This window comes from Tachypleus tridentatus, chromosome 13 (assembly GCF_004210375.1).
Source record: "Tachypleus tridentatus isolate NWPU-2018 chromosome 13, ASM421037v1, whole genome shotgun sequence".
Classification (NCBI taxonomy): Eukaryota; Metazoa; Arthropoda; class Merostomata; order Xiphosura; family Limulidae; genus Tachypleus; species Tachypleus tridentatus.
The window spans coordinates 103,129,563-103,149,350 of NC_134837.1; the positions used below are offsets into that span (position 1 = coordinate 103,129,563).

The window sequence follows — 19,788 nt, forward strand, 5'->3', positions numbered from 1 at the left end:
ATAGCATTTGATGAATTATTCAGTTACATTTCTTAATGTATTTAAATAAAATCATCTGAGTTCAATCAATAGCGAAAGTATGCTCTCTACTGAAAATGGATATTAAGGAGATTCGTCTACTTAAAATACAATAAGTTCTCTTCGCTTTCACTTTGAAAGGTATTTTCTGAAGAAAAACAAAAACATACCAAGTATCACAATTGTAGAAAGTTTTTCTCACACGCTTCGATGCATATCATACAACCATGGATGTTTTTTTATCGTCACAGATATTACATGAAAAATATGTATTAGTGAGTTACTTTCATCACAGTATTTGCTCTAGATCAAAACCTTACGTTTAGCGTAAAGTGTTGTTGTACCACAAATTACTTCAAGCATGTATATATATATATATGTGTAATAAATAACGCTATAAATAAAGGAAACAGTAATTCATCTGCAGTAAAAGAAAACAACAACTGATATTTATATTCAATAAAAGTATCGGTAAAACACATTTGTTTCTGACAGATTTTGTGCACAAACTGTGCTTTAACTTCACAGAACTATTTGCTTCTATAAGACCCTATCTGTATTTTTTTTTAATGTATTTTCAGTTTGCAGTTCGATTTTATTTTGTAGTATATGCATAATTCTCATATAGTGTTGTTAATTACAAACAGAGTAAATGTTTCTTCGGGTAAAAGCATCTATAATAAAGTAAGAGATGGTGGACAACTTAAAAAGTTAAAATTTAATGATTTAATATGCTTGTTAACTTCCGATACAAATAAATGCTTATATTTAACTCTCACATTTCGCATATGTTTTCGTTTCCAGAGGACGTACCATCGTTTTAGGTTCACTTAATGAAACATCTTAATTAAATTTTAATTAGTGATAATGGAAATTAATTTGTTTTAATACATCAAAGTTTTCGTAATCTAATTTTATTCTGAATCTGAAACACGGTATTCTCAAAGTTAAAATTTAATGATTTAATATGCTTGTTAACTTTCGATACAAATAAATACGTATATTTAACTCTCACATTTCGCATATGTTTTCGTTTCTAGAGGACACACCATCGTTTTAGGTTCACTTAATGATATTAAGTTAAAGAAACACCTTAATTAAATTTTAATTAGTAATAATGGAAATTTATTTGTTTTAATACATCAAAGTTTTCGTAATCTAATTTTATTCTGCATCTGGAACACGGTAATCTCAATTCAATTATTTAATTTATTTATATTATATGAAATAAACCAAAATGTTTATATTTTCTATGAAGCACGTTTTCAGTAAATAAAAATAAGGAATATTTGAGTTGAAAAACTGATGTATTTGAAAGCATTTTCGTAGCTCGATAAACTTTATAAAATACAACAAGATTTTAATGATTTTAAGAAGGAAGACAATTTTCAATATGTTTGTTTGGATACTTATCTAAACTGAAAAAACACTAGAAAATCCCACCATAAGTGTTATGGGGTATTGATAACAGATACACACCCATAAAGTGTTTATTTTCAGTGATGTTTAAAAGGATGTGCATTTCAATGACTTTACCAATATGTTATGTTAATATCGAAATTATACCTTGTGTTCTTGGACGGTTTTGTGATGTTATAGCCGAAACAAAAGTCTCCTTAAGTATCATGGTGCGAGTTTGTGCAGCTATGTGAATAACTGTAGATAGAAACAGATACATACGGATGATTACTGTATAGATGCAAGAAAGACTTGTTTGACTTGTCACCGAGGACAGATTTGTTTCATCAAAGACTTCTGAAACACGAGATATCTAATCTTGTATAGAGCTCAATACATCACGGTTATTTCTTTACTACTTTGAGTTTGATTGATTGGAATTGTCTAGGGAGGGAGATGGAAGTTACCACTAAGGAATACTCATATTCCTTATTTTCAAAGGAAATTATCAAAATTATCAAAATAATACTTTATTATCAAAATAAAGTATTATCTGATATTATTGGATATGGCTCTACAGCAAACAAAGATTTGTTTGTTTTGAATTTTTGCGCAAAGCCACACGAGAGATTTTTGTGCTAACCGTTCCTAATTTAGTATTTTAGCACTAGAGGGAAATTACATAGCCAACTCTTGGGCTACTATTTCACCAACGAAGCTTGGCCGTAACATTACAAAGTCCCACCAGTTGAAAGGGTGAGGGTGTTTAGATGTGACGAGAATTCAAACCCGAGATCTTCAGATTCAAAGTCGAGCGCCCTAACCACCTGGCCATATCAGACAGAAGACAAAGAAAACCAAAAAATTACCTCCTATTTAATAGAGTTTTCATATCTGGAGTTTGCTAGGATAATCGAGACCTTATTTTTTAAATTTGACTTCGTTGTGTTTTATTTGAGAAAAATTAGAAAATATGTAAATTTAAAAAGCATTCAGGTCATCATTAATATCAAGCATTGCAAGTGAAATTTATAACTTATTCTTAACAAATATTTAAAAGAAGAGAGTGACAAGGTTATTTACAACATTAAAAACTCATATTTTCAGATATTTTTAAACGCTTTTAGTAAAATAATTAACCATACAATTCTTTAGTTCGTTACTACAGAAAATAAACAAGAAAACGAAATCCGTTGAACTTTATAATTCAGAAAACATTTCTTTGTAAATTTTAACGAGACCAGAAAATCGAAATTTTATAAAAGTTTAAAAGTTAATAATTTTGCCGCTGTACAGCTTGGAGTTTTATAATGATCAATGCTGACACGCAAATATGATTTCTTTTAGTTTAATAATTCTATTCAATAATCTCTCAGAAATTTTGTGATTAAATAAACATTTGTCAGAGCTTTCCCTCAGAACCCTATGTTTTGATTTCTTGTGTTGAGCTACAGCATTTGACTGTCAATCCTACAAATTCATTAATGAAGTACATTTTTTCTGTGCACTTAACAGTAAACTTTTAAAATGTATCTAATTAAATTTTGTTTGTTTTCGGAATTTTGCGCAAAGATACACGAAGACTACCTGCGTTAGCTGTTCTTAATTTAGCAGTGGGATACCAAAGAAAAGGCAGGTAGTCATCCTCAACCAGCTCCTATTCTTGGGGTACTTTTTTACTAACGAATAGTGAGATTGACCGTCACATATAACTCTCACACGGCTGTAAAGGCAAGCATGTTTGGCAAGAGGGTGATTCGAACCAGCGACCTACAGGTTAAATTTTTTTTATGTGAATCCATAATATATATATATAAACATATAGCTTTCTTTTAATATTGTAATTCATTTCAATAGATATGTTAGCCATGGTTTCTAGAGTTCTAATTTATGTTTGGAGTTCAGTATTGTTCTTTATACACTAGTCGTATCAGAGAATAGAGTCCAAATAAATTACTTACGGATAAACAGGCGCGTCTCGACATCATTCTTATAGTACATGCAGTAATAAAAGGAAATACATAGGTAATGTCAACCTTAAACGTTAGCATTAAAAAAATATTACTGTCCTAACTAAATGATGTGTTGAGAGAATGAAACAATTCCTTTTATGTTTGTTTTTAATTTTATCAACTGATAAAAATAAATAAAGACGGTTTGTTTTGTTAATAATTAAATACAAGGTTACATAAGGGGTTGTCTGTACTCGACATCACGGTTATTGAAACCAAGTTTCTATTTTAAGTTCGCAGACATTCCGCTGTGCCACTAGGGGGTTCTGAGGCCTAGTTACTGTAATTGTAGAAGGATCCGTCGAGGTTCATCTCCATGACTTGTCGTTCTTTGACAAAAGTTAACAGCTCTTAAAATGTGTATCTTAATGAAAATGTAAGCTTCAATATCTCAACACACAGCGGAAAATAATTTATAATGTTGTCTGCAAAGACACCACAAAGCTAAAAATGAAGATGAAAGCATTGAAAATCAAAACATTAAAGAAACAAAATGAACAACTATATAACACGAGTCACAAAATAAGTCGCAAAATAACATTCATCAAAGAGCTCTCAAAATCAATGTTAAAATTCCACCTCCGCAGTATCACGGAGAAACTTATCATTTTATCCAGATAAAGATACAGCGATAAGTGCATTAAGGAAAAACAACATTAAAACTGTATAAAAGAAGCCTTAGCTAGCCTCAGAACACTTTATTATACCCAGAACAACTTTTAAAAGTATACGTAAACTACAAAAATAAATCGAACAAGAAAAGAAACAAACTAATTTCAGTGTTAACTTTTCCACTCATTAGTAATGCTCTCATTAATATAAGAAAAGCGGTTTAAAAATGCAGCCTACAGTTAGAATATGATGCAGAACTATCACAGAACGTTTACGTACAGAACTTTCACACGGACAAGAGTACTTTTCACTCCTACAAGCTCTAGTCAAGCTCGAGCTGTAAGGTGAAAAATATAATGTACTAACCTAATTGTACTGTTTCTAGAAATACATACAAAGGAAGACTAGAATGTTCTTTACACATATGTATCTCAGCATGTAGAGAACTAGGTAACTTTGGGGAATTCGAGCTCAGTGAAAATAAGAAAACATGGATCAATAGTTTGAAAAACATTCATGATTTAATGTAAATTGTAAGGTTTCTACTTTCAGAAACTTATTTCATCGAAGTCTGACATGGACAGTGATAGTTTATCTCAGGGGGTTCTTAACCAGGGGTGCCCGCACCCCTAGGGGGTGCGAAGATGATTCCCAAGGGGTGCGAGGATGCCCATGAATAATTAAAGCAAATCTATATTTTTACATAAGAGTATGCTTTATATTTCTCCTAAGAAGAAACATTTTTGCTTCAGCAGTGTTCCGAGATAAAGTTAAACGTAAACCTGATTTCCTAATGAAGTGGTAAAGTTGCATCAGATTCCAATACAGGGTAAACAAACGGGTATGTCATTTGGATAGACGAGGAAGGGACGCGTACAGGACACGTGCGCAACACGGAGAGAGAGGGAGGTTATCATCACGTCTCAGTCCACACCACCCATCCGTGCCATCAACACGTGAGTTATGGTCTCCCTGTTTCAATGTTATTTTTTTTTTCTGATGCGTAACAGTAGGGTGGAAGATTGGTTATGTATTATTTCAGATTTTGCTTTCTACACATTTATTTAAATGAGCGATGGGTTGTTTAAATAACATACATCATCACTGTAGCAGTGTAGCCGTTACAATATTTTCATAGAATGTATTGTCATGCCTACAAATCTACTGATTAAACCAGGTATTTCAGTCTCTCCATCACATATTTTAGAGATAATTCATAAAAAAAAGAAAACACCTACACATGAATGTGTTTCTTTTCCAGATTTGTCTGCAGTATGTCGAAGAAACGAAAGTGGAATGACGAATATGTCAAGTTTGGTTTCACCTGTACTACAGAGAAGGATGGGACACAACGTACACAGTGTATCCTGTGCAGCACACTCTTCTCCAATGCGAACTTGAAGCCATCAAAGCTTGATGAACATTTCAAGAACAAACATGGTGGCAGGGATGCAGGAAATGACATTGTGACATTAAGGGTCAAAAGAGCTAGGTTTGATCAGGTTGGCACATTGCCGACTTATGGATTTTCGCCAACAGAGAAACCTTTACTGCGTGCTTCTTATGAAGTTGCATACCAGATTGCTAAATCAAAGAAACCCCATACAATTGGTGAGGAACTGATCAAGCCATGTGCTCTTGAAATGGCAAAGATTGTTCTCGGCAAGGAAGCTGAGAAGAATCTCCAACAAGTGTCTTTGTCAAATGATGTAATCCATAACCGAATCATCGACATGAGTGTTGACATCCTGGAACAAGTTGTAGCTGACATCAAGGCTAGTCCAGTTAAGATGTATCCAACTGTTGTCAGCTATTGGCAGTAGTTCGTTACGTGAAGGAGAAAAAAGTGGAAGAAAGTTTCCTTTTCTGTCAGTCCTTAAAGACAACTGCACAAGCTATGGATGTGCTTAACAAAATACAAGAATTTTTCTCAAGAAACGAACTTCACCTTGACAAAATTGGTTCAATATGTACAGATGGTGCACCAGCAATGCTGGGCAATCGTTCTGGGTTTGCTGCATTAATGAGGAAAGAAGTTCCTAATCTGAAAATCACTCACTGCTTTCTTCATCGTCACTCTCTTGCAGCAAAGACATTGCCTCCAGATCTCAAGAAAACTCTGGATATTTGTGTCAAGGTTGTAAACTTTATTCGCAGCCGAGCTTTGAATCATCGATTGTTTCAGTCACTTTGTGAGGAAATGGGTCAGGAACACACTGTTCTTTTGTACCACACTGAAGTGAGGTGGTTGTCACGTGGTCGTGTGCTGTTTCGTGTGTTTGAACTGAGAGGAAAAATTCATCAGTTTCTCCGTGAAAGGGTACAAGAACTGGCTATATATTTCAAAGAATCTAGTTTTGTTCAGATGCTTGCCTATTTGGCTGATGTGTTTTTAGCTCTCAATGAACTCAATCTCTCTCTGCAAGGAAGGGGACTCAACATTGTGACTGCAAGCGCGCAATTGGCTGCATTCAAAGAAAAACTTGTCTTGTGGATAAAGCGTGTGAAGATGGGGAATTTGGCAAATTTCCCCTGCCTGGAAGAGACAGTGACAGAAAATTCTACCCTGCATCCACACTTTGTTGCAAAAGTTGTTGAACATATGCAGATGCTGCGTACTTCATTTGAGGGTTACTTCTCGTGTGGAGAGCTGCAAACCTATGACAACTGGATCCTGAATCCTTTCATGCAGAATTTGGAAGATGTCAGCGGCATCAAGGAAGATCTCATCGACCTTAGACACAATCGTGAAATCCAAATGGAGTTCACCAATAGTCAGCTGGAACACTTCTGGGCTTCTCAGCTGGAAGCATACCCTGCATTAGCGAAGAAAGCTCTTGAAGTGCTGGTACCATTTGCAACTACTTACTTGTGTGAACAAGGATTTTCTTGTCTACTTCACATCCAAACAAAATGCAGAAATCGGCTGAATTCTGAACATGACATGCGAGTGGCACTCAGTACAAAGACGCCAAGATTTGATGCCATCATAGAGAAAAAACAGCAGCAACGAAGTCACTAAGTTTACTGTGCATTACAGTCTAAATAAAAACATCATTAACAAAATTGAAATTAATTTTTCATTATGTACCCTGAATTTTTGTCTTGAAAAAAGGTATGCTGTATGTATGAAGATTAAAAAAAAATTTTTGATTACATCAACTTTGTATTTTTAGCTTTTTTTATATTTAAGTTTCCAGGGGGTGCGAGAAATGATTACTGATTTGAAAGGGGTGCAAACACTGAAAAAGGTTAAGAACCACTGTATCTGTCATAAGAAAACCTTTTGATTATGCTGCCATCTATTGATACAAAATATCCTCAAGAGACTTGAGAGTTGTCTAGTTTACAAAAATCCCTGCATTACCAGGTGGTTGGGGTGCTCGACTCGTAATCTGAGGGTCGCGGGTTCGATTCCCCGTCGCACCAAGTATGTTCGCCCTTTCAGTCTTGGGGTCGCTGTAATGTGACGTTGGTAAAGAGTAGCTCAAAAGGTAGCAGTGGGTGATAGTGAGCACTAGCTACCTTTCCTCTAGTCTTGCACTATTAAATTAGGGACGACTAGCGCAAATAGCTTTCGTGTAGCTTTGCGCGAAATTCAAAAACGAACAAACAAGTTAGTTTGTGACAAAATAAACTAATATTTTCAAATCGAAGTAATAGGATATATGAAAATAAAATTTAATTAATAGTTAGTTTTCTATATCCAAACTCTGTTTTGTTACTCGCATTATATCACGAAAGTAACATAATGTACGTAAATTATGTCAGTAACACAATATTATCAGCAAACAATAGTGATTTGATGAATACGTGCTTATTAAGGAAATATATAGTTTATTAACCCAATGGGATGTCTTAACTGGTTTCAGTTTCACTCTAATTACTTTCCCTTTTTGAAAATATATATTGAAGTTTGGTGGTGCATTAACTACTCGAATTTTGTTGAAACTTTGAATTTATTTTGTACATAGTCTACTATGTATTAAGAGATTAAGAAACACCTCTGAAATTGCTCGAATGTAGCACAATATTTAGTATTGAAATGTGTGTGTATTTACTTATAGCAAAGCCACATCGGGCAATCTGGTGAGTTCACCGAGGGGAATCAACCTCCTTATATTACCGTTGTAAATCCGTAGACTTACCGTTGTACTAGCGTGGTGCTAGTGGTGAAGTAAAAATTAAGGCTGATCATAAATGGACCAAGTAGCATGGATAAGTTTTTTTTTCTCTCTCTTCACCAATTCTATTAACAAAGTTACAACTTTTTTGATGTTTTATGAATTTATTCATCATTGATCGTGTTTACTTTCTACTTATTAGATCATTAAACAGTTTTATGATAACGAAGTTTCGAGTGCAAAAAGTAGTAACTGACAGCGACTAATAACCACTAAGGAATTATTACATGTTAGTACTCATCTTACTGGAAACTTATCTTTGAAAAATAAAGGATGATGTGATTTAAATTATAACACAGCTTTATTGCAATGTTACATCAACTAAGTTTTACAACACTGGTTATAAGCTTACACTGAGCATTTCGACATAATATATAATTACTCATAATATACTTTGAAATATGTTTGTAATTCCATCTATCTATATAAACATCAACATCTCAACTAGCAATAAATTATCAGGCATGCACTTCTTAACATAAAATTCGTGTATTCATCTAATATATGATATTTTTCTTAGCTTGAATTACTGGAAGAATGGATTCACTCAGTGCGAAAACATATTAAACCATAAATTGTTAATACTTCTTTTCTAAGGTAATTCTGTAGATTAAAATTAGTTAAAATATTCGATGAAGAAAACGTCGTAACCTCAATAAATATTATATGCAGTTTTTCTTCTGAAATGTTTAAAGGATATTTAGAGAGTAACACGATAGCATGACCATACTTGTGTTATATTTATAATAAATCTGATTGTTTGTTTGTTTGAATTTCGCGCAAAGCTACACAAGGCCAGCTGCGCTAGTTGTCTCTAATTTTACAGTGTAAGACTAAAGCGAAGGCAGCTAGTCATCACCATCCACCGCCAACACTTGGGCTACTCTTTCACCAACGAATAGTGAGATTGATCGTCACATTACAACGTTCTAACGACAGAAAGGACAAACATTCTTTTATGCGACGGGTATTTAAACCCTCGACCCACATGTTACAAGTTGAATTCCTTTCAACCTGACCATGACGGGCCTTAATAAATTTGAAAACACAAAACCGGCAAAGTAATAGATTAAATGTTGAAGATTGCCGTTATAAAAACAAATAAATATACTTTCTTATTGTAAAATCGATGAAGAACCCATTACTTATGTATGATAACCAGAGTGTAATCTCAGGCGACCATCACTGAAACTTGAAATGATGGTAGTAAGACATTTCATCGCCGGACGTAGCACTAGTTTTAATTTACTGATTTCAGTTAGATAAATTATGCATACATTTCGCTTTAGTAAACATGTTATCTTACTAAGATACGATATCGATGCCAGAAACGTAATTTATGTACTTTAAGATGTTCTGGAATCTTCTCGCATTATCTAACCCCCTGTCAACAGGTACTGACATTAGTTTATACTTAAAGAGAGTGTTACTTCATTTATAGTAAATTAATAGGCTTAAAAATTAAAAAAGCGCACTTGAAAACCATTCTGAATCGTCCGAAACAACTACATTACGCTGTGTTCATTATTGTATTTCATTCTACAATTTATTCTGTGAAAACAACATAACACTTTGTATTGTGTATTCTCAGTTTGGGATGTCACTGGTGAATACTAGTTACATTTGAAGGGGGGAAAAAGCAATAAAACAATTGTATAACATTTCAAATAATTTTAGTTCATTAATAATTACCATTAATTTATTATGAAAACAAGATACCTTCATACATCGAATCTAAATATTTGTCAAATAAACATTTAATTCATATAAAATAGCATACTACCCAAAGACTTGTTTTCTTCATCAGTACAATAACATTTTGGAAATAAAGAAAACAACGACATGTCATTTAATTATGCTTTTATTATCTATATTGATATAAAATATATGTGGCCCCTTGTGGAACATCAAACAGCCCATTGTAGCTTTCCTTTAAAAAAAATAACAACAAATATTTGAAAGCTAACTACACTTTATGCAAATTGAAAGTGTTTTGATTCAGAATAATAGTGTATTTTAACGCACCGTAGCTTTAGTTCGTATTCTCTTCTAAACTTTCCTTGTACAATAACCAATAAAATTAACTTATAAGTTTTATTCGGTGTGATAGTTTCTCTAGCTCGCATTAACATAACAAACGTTCTTCTGTTTAAGCAATCAGAAATAAATTGTTTTCACGCTTCTCTGTAGTTGATAAATTACAGATATAGGAAGGTAAAATCCCCGTGTGTAATTACGTATATTTATCCTACATTTTTTGTTGTCTTTTACTAATATTGTGAGCTAATATTTATATAAGATTTGAATAATATGTAGCATTGATGATACTTATTTCTTCTTTTAAATCATTCAGCTGGTACTCTGTTTAAACTACTAGAAAAGTATAAAATGATACTTTATGCTTCATATATACCTTTAATACGTTATACATAAAATTGACTCATAGCCCCAAAGTACATAATGTGTTTTTGTGACAATGAACTGCGAAATATGAATCTATTATTGAAAGTCTGAGCATGCTACACAATAGACCACACCCAGCTTGTCTATAGTAATCATATTTGGTCTTCTCTATTAATGTATGAGATTTTTGTCTTTGCTGCCCTCAAAAAAGATTTTAAAAATTGGTTACTTTATTTGTTGTTAAGTATGAATTTACACAACGAACAATTTGTGCTATTACAGCCACAGAGATCGATACCCGAATTTATGGTCAATGCTGCCCGTTACCGATTTAAAGTACTTTAAAGATATTGTCTGAATTTTAATGGACAGCTTCTTTCCTAAGCTAGTTTCCATTTAAATTTGATGTTTCTCCGTTAGAACGGATTTAAACTTTATTGTAAGTTACTTTACATCGTAATGCGTAGTTCCCCTCTTTAAAGAAAAGCAATATTAGTATAATATCAGTTCTTCAATCGCCTCTGTCTCTGTTTATTCGTTATTCCCTTTCGATTTCTCCTTTTCCTCCTATATTTCTGTTAAACTGCTATCTTTTATATCCATTTTATAAAACTTACACCAAAAAGACTCTTTCTTTCTGAGTTTTTACACTTATTTTGATAATAATATTTTATAATCAAAAAAGGTCCTGCACTTTCCATACCCTGAAGAAGAGAAGGAAACCGCTCCGTTTAACAACTTTCTGATGACCTAGAGTGCCGTAATTCCTTACCAACTGACATCTGTCAACTCAATCGATGCTCCTTATACCCAATTTCATTGTTTTGTGTTTTTTAATTTCGCGCATAGCTACACGAGGGCTATCTGCGCTAGCCGTATACCTAATTTAGCAGTGTAAGACTAGAGGGAAGGCTGCTAGTCATCACCACCCACCGACAACTTTTGTGCTACTCTTTGATCAACGAATAGTGGAATTGACATTATAACATTATAACGCCCCTACGACTGAAATGGCGGGAGTTTTTGGAGTGACGGGGATTCAAGCCCGCGACCCTCAGATTACGAGTTGAACGCTCTAATCACCTGGCCATGCCGGGTCACCTACTTTCATGGCCAAATTTATAATGGATTGCTTATTAATTGTTTTATAATGATTTACATTTTTTAAAAAAACTAAAATAAAATATATTACGGAAATGTATTCACTCCAACATAAAGTGAGGATTTTAAGAATTTTATCCACTAATCCCTCAGGATATTTCTACTTGCAAGGTCGAAATATTTTTTTTTGTAAAATACGTTATAAAGAAATGACTATCCCACTGTTACTGCTTAATTATTCAAGTACAAAAGATCAACTGTTACTGTTGGATAATAAGGCATCGAAATAAGAATCTCCCATTTATTACCGTATTCAACAATAATTACAAAAAAACAGTAACAAAAAACAAATATAATATTGAAGGACTCACTGTTTATTTCCAGTTGATGACTGCAACCCTATCTTTTAATGATTAATGATCATAGGTTGGACTATTCCTCATACCAGGCTAGAGTCAGTAGTGAAAAGTAATAACAATGTAAGGGTCATTACCTTCTTTCTTGTAAAGATTCAAAAATCTCCAATAGGTTAATTCCCTTTATATCTTCTGTTTCTCTTCAAACAACAAGAATATCTACAGAGCTGGCGGATGAGAGCATCAAACGGTCAGTGATTCTTGATGACGAAAAACCCATTTGAAATAAATATGGATCTCAGAATGGTTGGTTTCGGTATTAACACTTTTATTGATAAGCAGAAAACACCCTTTTGACCTCCTAGATCATCTTCAAGTTAACAAAGAAAAAGTTTGAAACTGACCGTTGCCGGCCACATGTCTCAGGGACGAGAGTATAAAAAGGCACGGGATTGTAGGGGAAGTTGGAGTGGGATGTTGAGTTATTAATTATTTTAGGTATAAAAGTGTTCCTTTATATTGGTTTAATTTTGGTTTTCGTTGTTGTACAAGTAGGGCTTCTTTGATTTTACGTTTGTTTATATTTGTTTCCCTACTTAGTATATGGATGTTTTCTATGGTTATGTTGTGTTTATTTGACTTGCAGCGTTCAAAAACGTGTGAATGTGTTGTTTTGTGTTCTTTGAATCTATTTTCCATTTTTTGTTTGTTTCTCCGAAATAGAAGTCGTGGTAGTTGTTGTATTGCATTTGATAAATAATATTGGTGTTGTGTTTGTCAGTGTAGTTTTCCATAGTATAGCCTTTAGTTTTGTACCTGATTTTTAAATAAATTTGGTGTTTACTGTAATGTTGTGTTTTGTTATAAGTTTTTCTAAATGTTGGTTATTTTGTCGTTGATCTCTGGAACATATGATGTGTAGCATTGTAAAAACTATACCCAATTTTTGAAGGGAATTTATTGATGTTAATGAAGTGTTGTTTTATATTGTTGATTTCATTGTTAATTTTATCGAATGAGCATAGTTTTGTAGCTGGTTTCTTAATATGTTGAGTTTTTGTTTTGTTTCATGTAATGAATCCCATGGAATATATAATCCAGTAGAAGTGATTTTTCTGTGGATTTCTATTTTGAATTGTGTATCGGTTCTAGTGATCTTGAGGTTAAGAAATGATATTGGGTTATTTTTTCTGCTCACAGGTGAACTTGATGTTGGGATGTATCGAGTTAACGTGGTTGAACAACTAAATGTGTGTTCTGTAGATGTGAATCCAGTGATTGCATCATCAACATACCTGTATCAGTATAATGGTGGGTATAAGGCTGAAATCGCTCGAGATTTAATCTGTGCCATAAAAATGTTGGCTAAAACTGGTGACACGGGATTCCCCATGCTTAGGCCATTTATTTATAGGTAGTTTTGGTTATTGAAAACAAAGTTAGTTTTGGTGATAGTAAATTCTATCAGAGTTGCTAATTGGTTGCTGGGGGTGTGTATCAATGGATTGGGGGTCTTGGATATAAAGTTTTAAATCTATCTTGCAGGCTTCAGTGGTTTGGATTTCTGTGAAAAGAGAGATTACATAAAAACTGTCTCCCGCTGGTACAGCGGTAAGTCTTCGGATTTAGGACTCTAAAATAATGGGGTGCGATTTCACTCGTTGGGCTTAGCAGATAGCCTAATGTGGCTTTGCTATAAGAAAACACACAATCAGGTTTGTGAGGTTTGGGGATGTCGTATAGTTATGGTGTGCGTGAGTCGGTCTTTCATAGGTGAGAATAAAGGTTTTCTAAGATTGGGTTGTTTTTTTTTATTTGTAATAGTATTTTGTTGAATTGGTTTTGTTGGATTTGTGTTTATTAGTTTAAATTTGTTTGTATCTGATAAGATGCTGTTAATTTTTTGAAGGTATTCATTTGTGTTCATTATAACTATAGAATTGCCTTTATCTGCTTTTAGAATTTTGATGTTGTTGTCTTGTTTTGGTTTGTTTATAGAATTAATACCTTTTCATATAAAGCTGTTTTTTAGTTTTATTTTCTATGAAATTATATTGATGGTTTTGTGTGAAAAGTCTTTGAAAAGTTGTTTAAGATACTGTTTTGAGGTGTTTCGGTGAAATAGATGTTTTCAGTTTTACCCGAAAAGATGGGATTTTGATTATCGGGAGATTGCTGTCGAAGTTGTCTTCTTTCTGGCGGTTGCTTTCCTTTATTTTGTTGGTGTTCTCAGTTTGTGTATAGTGGATTACCAGTCTTCTAATTAGGTCTTCCAGGCAGGCTTTTTTTCTATGTATGGAATATTTCTAGGTGTTACTGCGAAGTTGAGTCCTTTGTTGAGTAGATGTATCTTTTCATTGCTTAAGGTCTTGCATGGCCAGGTGGCGAAGGCACTCGACTCATTTTTCCACTACAATAGAATATTACAAGACAATTTAAAGAGATTAAGTTGCTATCTATCTACTGCAGTAAAATATTACAAGAATGTTTCATTACGAAATAGCCATTATAGGCCATGGTAGAAATAGTAAGGTAATTTGATGCGCTTAGTTGAATGTTTAATGCGAAAGAATAACACAAGCGTATGATGTATGTGTATCTATCTATATAGTGCAAGTTATGTGTAACCCTTTGAGGTATTATATATTATTAATTAAATGTATCGTTTTAAAAAGCATAGGTACACTTTTCAGAAGAAATAGGGGCCTGGCACGGCCAGGTGGGTTAAGGCGTTAGACTCGTAATCTGAGGGTCGTGATTTCGAATCCCTGTCACACCAAACACGCTTGCCCTTTTAGCTGTTGGGGCGCTATTATGTGACACTCAATCCCACTATTCGTTGGTAAAAGGGTATCCCAAGAGTTGGCGGTGGGTGGTGATGACTAGCTGCCTTTCCTTTAGAGTCTTACACTGCTAAATTAGGGACGGCTAGCGCAGATAGCCCTCGAGTAGCTTTGCGCAAAATTAAAAAAAACAAAATAATCATTGCTTAATTTTCAGTCTGATCTGTTAATTGATGGTTAGTCCTGTTGGCGTCTTTTTTGTTGTTGTCACCTTAGTTTATCTAGTTTTTGTTATGACAGACCTTCTTTTCCTTGTCTTTCTCACTATTGATTTGATTGATGTTTTGTTGTATGAGTTCATAAATATCTGATTGAATGCAGCAGGCTAGTTTATTATCTAGATTCATTTCTGTTTCTGCAAGTTATTTAGTTCTTTGTATTTCAAGTTTGACATAACTTTTAGTAGTTTTTTATGTAAATTATGGATTATGTTCTTCGATAGTTTTATCTTCACAAAATTAGGGATTAGTTTTTCCTTCCTTCACTGTTCGATGAAATAAATGTCATTTCTTTTATTGACGATTTTTTAGTTTAAGTTTCTTAGTTTCGTTAGGATCGCACGAGCATGTACGGTTAACAATGGCGTAATATAGGTAAGTTCTGGCATTATGGAGTTTAAACATATAACACAATACACAAAGAAGCACAAAAGACTTAGGCTTCTCATATAATCGTCGTGATGAAATAATTCTTCATGACGAGAAATCCACAAGAAATAAAAATGTATCTCAGAACGGCTGGTATGGGTATTAACACTGTTACTGATAAGGACAGAACAACGTTTCGACCTTCCTAGGTCATCTTTAGGTTAACAAAATTACAAAAGTAGATAAAGGCAATGATAGAGCTATAAGGAACACAAGTAAACACACCAGTTCTAGCCAACATTGTTGTGGCACAGATTAAATCTCGAGCGATTTCAGCCTTATACCCACCATTATAGTGGTACAGGTATGTTGATGATACAATTGCTGGATTCACATCTACAGAACACACACTTAGTTTTTTTTCAACCACGTTAACACTATACACCCTAACATTAAGTTCACCTGTGAGCAGGAAAAAAATAACCCAATATCATTTCTTAACCTCAAGATCACTAGAACCGATACACGGTTCAAAACAGAAATCCACAGAAAAATCACTCATACTGGATTAAACATTCCCTGGGACTCAGCACATGAAACAAAACAAAAACTCAACATATTAAGAAACCAGCTACAAAATTATGCTCACCCGATAAAATTAAAAATGAAATCAACAATATAAAACAACATTTCATCAACATCAATAAATTCCCTCCAAAAATTGGGTATAGTTTTTACAATGCTACATATCATATGTTCTCGACATCAACGAAAAAATAACCAACATTTAGAAAACAACTTATAACAAAACACAACATTATAGTAAACACCAAATGTATTAAAAATCAGGTACAAAACTAAAGTCTATACTATGAAAAACTACACTGACAAACACAACACCAACATAATCTATAAAATACAATGCAACAACTGCCACGACTTCTTTATTGGAGAAACAAGCAGAAAAATGGAAACTAGATTCAAAGAACACAAAACACAACACATTCACACGTTTTTTGAACACTGCAAATCAAATAAACACAACATAATCATAGAAAACACCGAGATACTAAGTAGGGAAGAAATATAAACAAAGGCAAAATCAAAGAAGCCCTACTTATACACCAACTAAAACCAAAATTAATCCAATATGAAGGAACACCTTTATATCTATACTAATTAATAACCTAACATCCACTTGCAAGACCCTTACAATGTGGTACCCGTTTTACTCTCGTCCATAAGACGCGTATGTCAACGGTTACATTCAAACACTCTCTCTTTCTTAACCTGAGGATGACCTAGAAAGGTCGAAAGGGTGTTCTCTGCTTATCAATAAAAGTGTTAATACCCACACCAACCATTCTGAGATACAAACAGTGGTATTTTATTGTGAAATCCTAAAGGGGAATTTGTATAGTCTAGATTAACCGAACATTATACGGAGGCACTTGTTGCTCCATCAACAGATCTAGAATGTTGAGATCTACATTAGATGGCTCGAAACTTCTATCCATTGAACCAAATACAAAGCACTCTCAACTTAGAGCATTAAGAATAGAATACATTCTACAGAAACAAACTACTAACTTCAGTGATCAGATTGCTTTTAGAGCACAAAACTAAACGCATTATTGATACCATCGATTTTACCAGTCACAACGACTAATAATAACGTAAAGCAAATGTAAGTTTATTTAAAATTAGTAAATTATATTATTGTAATAACAAAGGAAATATTAACATGCACATTTTTTGCTCATAATCATTTATTAACATCAATAGTATGATTGACTTAAGAGTGCCAGCAGCTACTAGAAATAGTAAATGATTAGTCTGGGCTGTACATACATCCGTAGGCTGAATTCTTTATCTCAAATAAGATTAAAAAGCACAGGATATGAAGCTCGAAACGCCTTCTAATTACATGAATTATTTTACGAATGCTTTCTATAAAATATGATTTAAATTAAAAACTACGCAATGAGCTATTTGTATTCTGTTCACTGCGGGTATTGAAACGTTACTTTATACGTCCTCAAACTTATAACTAAGCCACTTGGAAGTGTGTTAAGTAGGAAAACATCAAGATCTTAAAGCTTGTATGAAAAGATGTTAAATATAATAATCATATTATTACACTAAACACAACGTCATATACCATAGACTGTTTGGAAAGTTATTATTTAATTTGTGACATATTATTTACCAAGACCTTGTCAGTCAATTTAATCACACAACCAGGATAATGAGGTGATATATAGTAACTCTGAGTTTTCTATGAATGTAAAGCTGTGGGTAATAAAGAGCATTAATAAAGATTAGCTCTAGACATATTACTTGTCAAAAGGACAAGGTGAAATTTATTTTTTTGGGACTTAACTATTTCATTATCTGCAAAATTAAAAACCAAAAACAACATTGCTGATGAAAAGTTTATTTGGGAGTCTAAATTAAGTTTATTTCTTACAAGATATCCCATACAAGAAAAGTTTGTTTGGGAGTCTAAATTAAGTTTATTTCTTACAAAATATCCCATACAAGTCTAAATATTTTACGCAAACTTTGTGAAGTTTATGTCTTATAGTGAATCATTCAAAAAATAAATTCGACGATGAATATGTTCTATCACTATTAAGACACGCTTTCCAAATGTTTTTGTTTGTTTATCAAACCTAGGGCATTTCCACGGTGAATCAGCGGTAATGTTACAGATTTTAGTAATTTATTCTGGTGTACGATTTTGCACTAAGAAAAGAACAACAGAAATAAATTTTATTGTGTACGCTGGAAGTTTCTGGATTAAATCTGCAAATTTAATCAGTACACATATTTTTGCCACAGTATATTGTACTTGTAAGTATTAAGTTTTTTCTTTCATTCTTTCAAAATCGTTAATTTTTTTAAAAATTGTTCATCACGACATGTGAGACTATATTATTAACAGAGGCGAAAGAAATAGCTAAGCCTAGTTTTTTAATGATGATAAGTTCTAGTTCTTAATTGAAACAGTTTTAAAATTTTGTGGTTAAATAAGAAGACTTTTTATTTGAAAGACAAAATCTGTTAAATTTGTGGATTTCACAGTTCTAATTATTATATAGAGAGTAGCTTAAAAACAAATTATTATGTGGAAAGAAGGAGAAAAGCTTTCGTCCAGATATATATAAAGAAAAATTTTACCCTTATGTTTGAATATCTATATATAAATTACGAAATAAAATGCTTAAAATTGATTTTTTAGATTAAATTTTTAACAACTCATATTTCTTCACGTTTCGATAGCTTTTAGTATAAATAAAATATTTCAGACTCTTAACATTAACTGAAATAAATTAATTTAATAAAGAAAGACATTTCACGTAGTTTTTAAGGAAAAAATAAGTTTCTTAGGAAAGAACTAAATTATGTATAGCTTTAAGCTTGTTTCTGAATTTGTTTTAAGAATCTAGTTATTATTTCATTATTTCTTCTTTATCCAATTGCATAGGGAGCTAGAATAGCAATTTATAATTAGGTTACTTTTTTATTTTTATTTTATCATCAAGTTACAATTGAAAAACAAAGCAAGCCAATAAACTAGATTCTACATTATTTTTGATAGATAACAAGATTACTACAGCATTGTCAGTTTTGTAGGTATACTTTATATTGTTGTAAATGGTTTTTTTTAAAGCTATAAATTACAGTACTTTTCTCCAACAAAGGTCTAATCTTTATCAGCGACTATTATTAGTAGATTACTGTCTGAAAAAAAATTGTTTTGTGTTATTTTGCTCTAGAAGTATCTTTTATTATTCTCACGAGTAAATAAATACAATTTAAACTAAGCTTAACAGCATTATATTTTTACCGATAAAAGTTATAATGTTTTGCGTATATGGATAAATATAAAAATGTCTCATGTGGTAGGTAATAATTCGTTTTGGATAGTGCAACTTATTGTTGTTTCAGTAGAAAGCTACAAATCGGGCCATTTCGTTCCTTTCGTTACCAAGAATCGAGTTTCATATATTTTGTTGTAAATCCGTACATTTACCACTGACCCATCGTGATACGTTAGTGTAATAAGCTTCACCGATCTGCAATTATTTGGGGGAGTTCTTTTTTTTTTCTTTATTTGGTGAGTTTGCATAAGCATTTCAAAATATCAAGTCCAAACTTTGAAAGCTTGGCATGGTTTGGAGAATATAGACTCCGGACTTTGAATTCTACTATTCATAGTTCGCAACCTGATGGCACAAAAATTGCAAACTACACTTTGGAGCTCATGG

General features: G+C 32.9%; 2 protein-coding genes across 2 annotated transcripts; both read left to right on the forward strand.

Annotated features, from left to right (window-relative positions):
* Window positions 1–5,314: 5,314 nt before the first annotated feature.
* Window positions 5,315–5,863, forward strand: LOC143236234 (protein FAM200C-like). The gene has a single exon (XM_076474513.1). It carries the CDS (start codon window positions 5,315–5,317, stop codon window positions 5,861–5,863), a length of 549 nt encoding a protein of 182 aa, XP_076330628.1.
* Window positions 5,864–5,937: 74 nt separating this feature from the next.
* LOC143236235 (protein FAM200C-like) lies at window positions 5,938–8,798 on the forward strand. The gene is made up of 2 exons (XM_076474514.1): window positions 5,938–6,888; window positions 8,745–8,798. The coding sequence occupies exons 1-2, from the start codon at window positions 5,938–5,940 to the stop codon at window positions 8,796–8,798; spliced, it is 1,005 nt and encodes a 334-aa protein (XP_076330629.1).
* The last annotated feature ends 10,990 nt before the right edge of the window (window positions 8,799–19,788 follow it).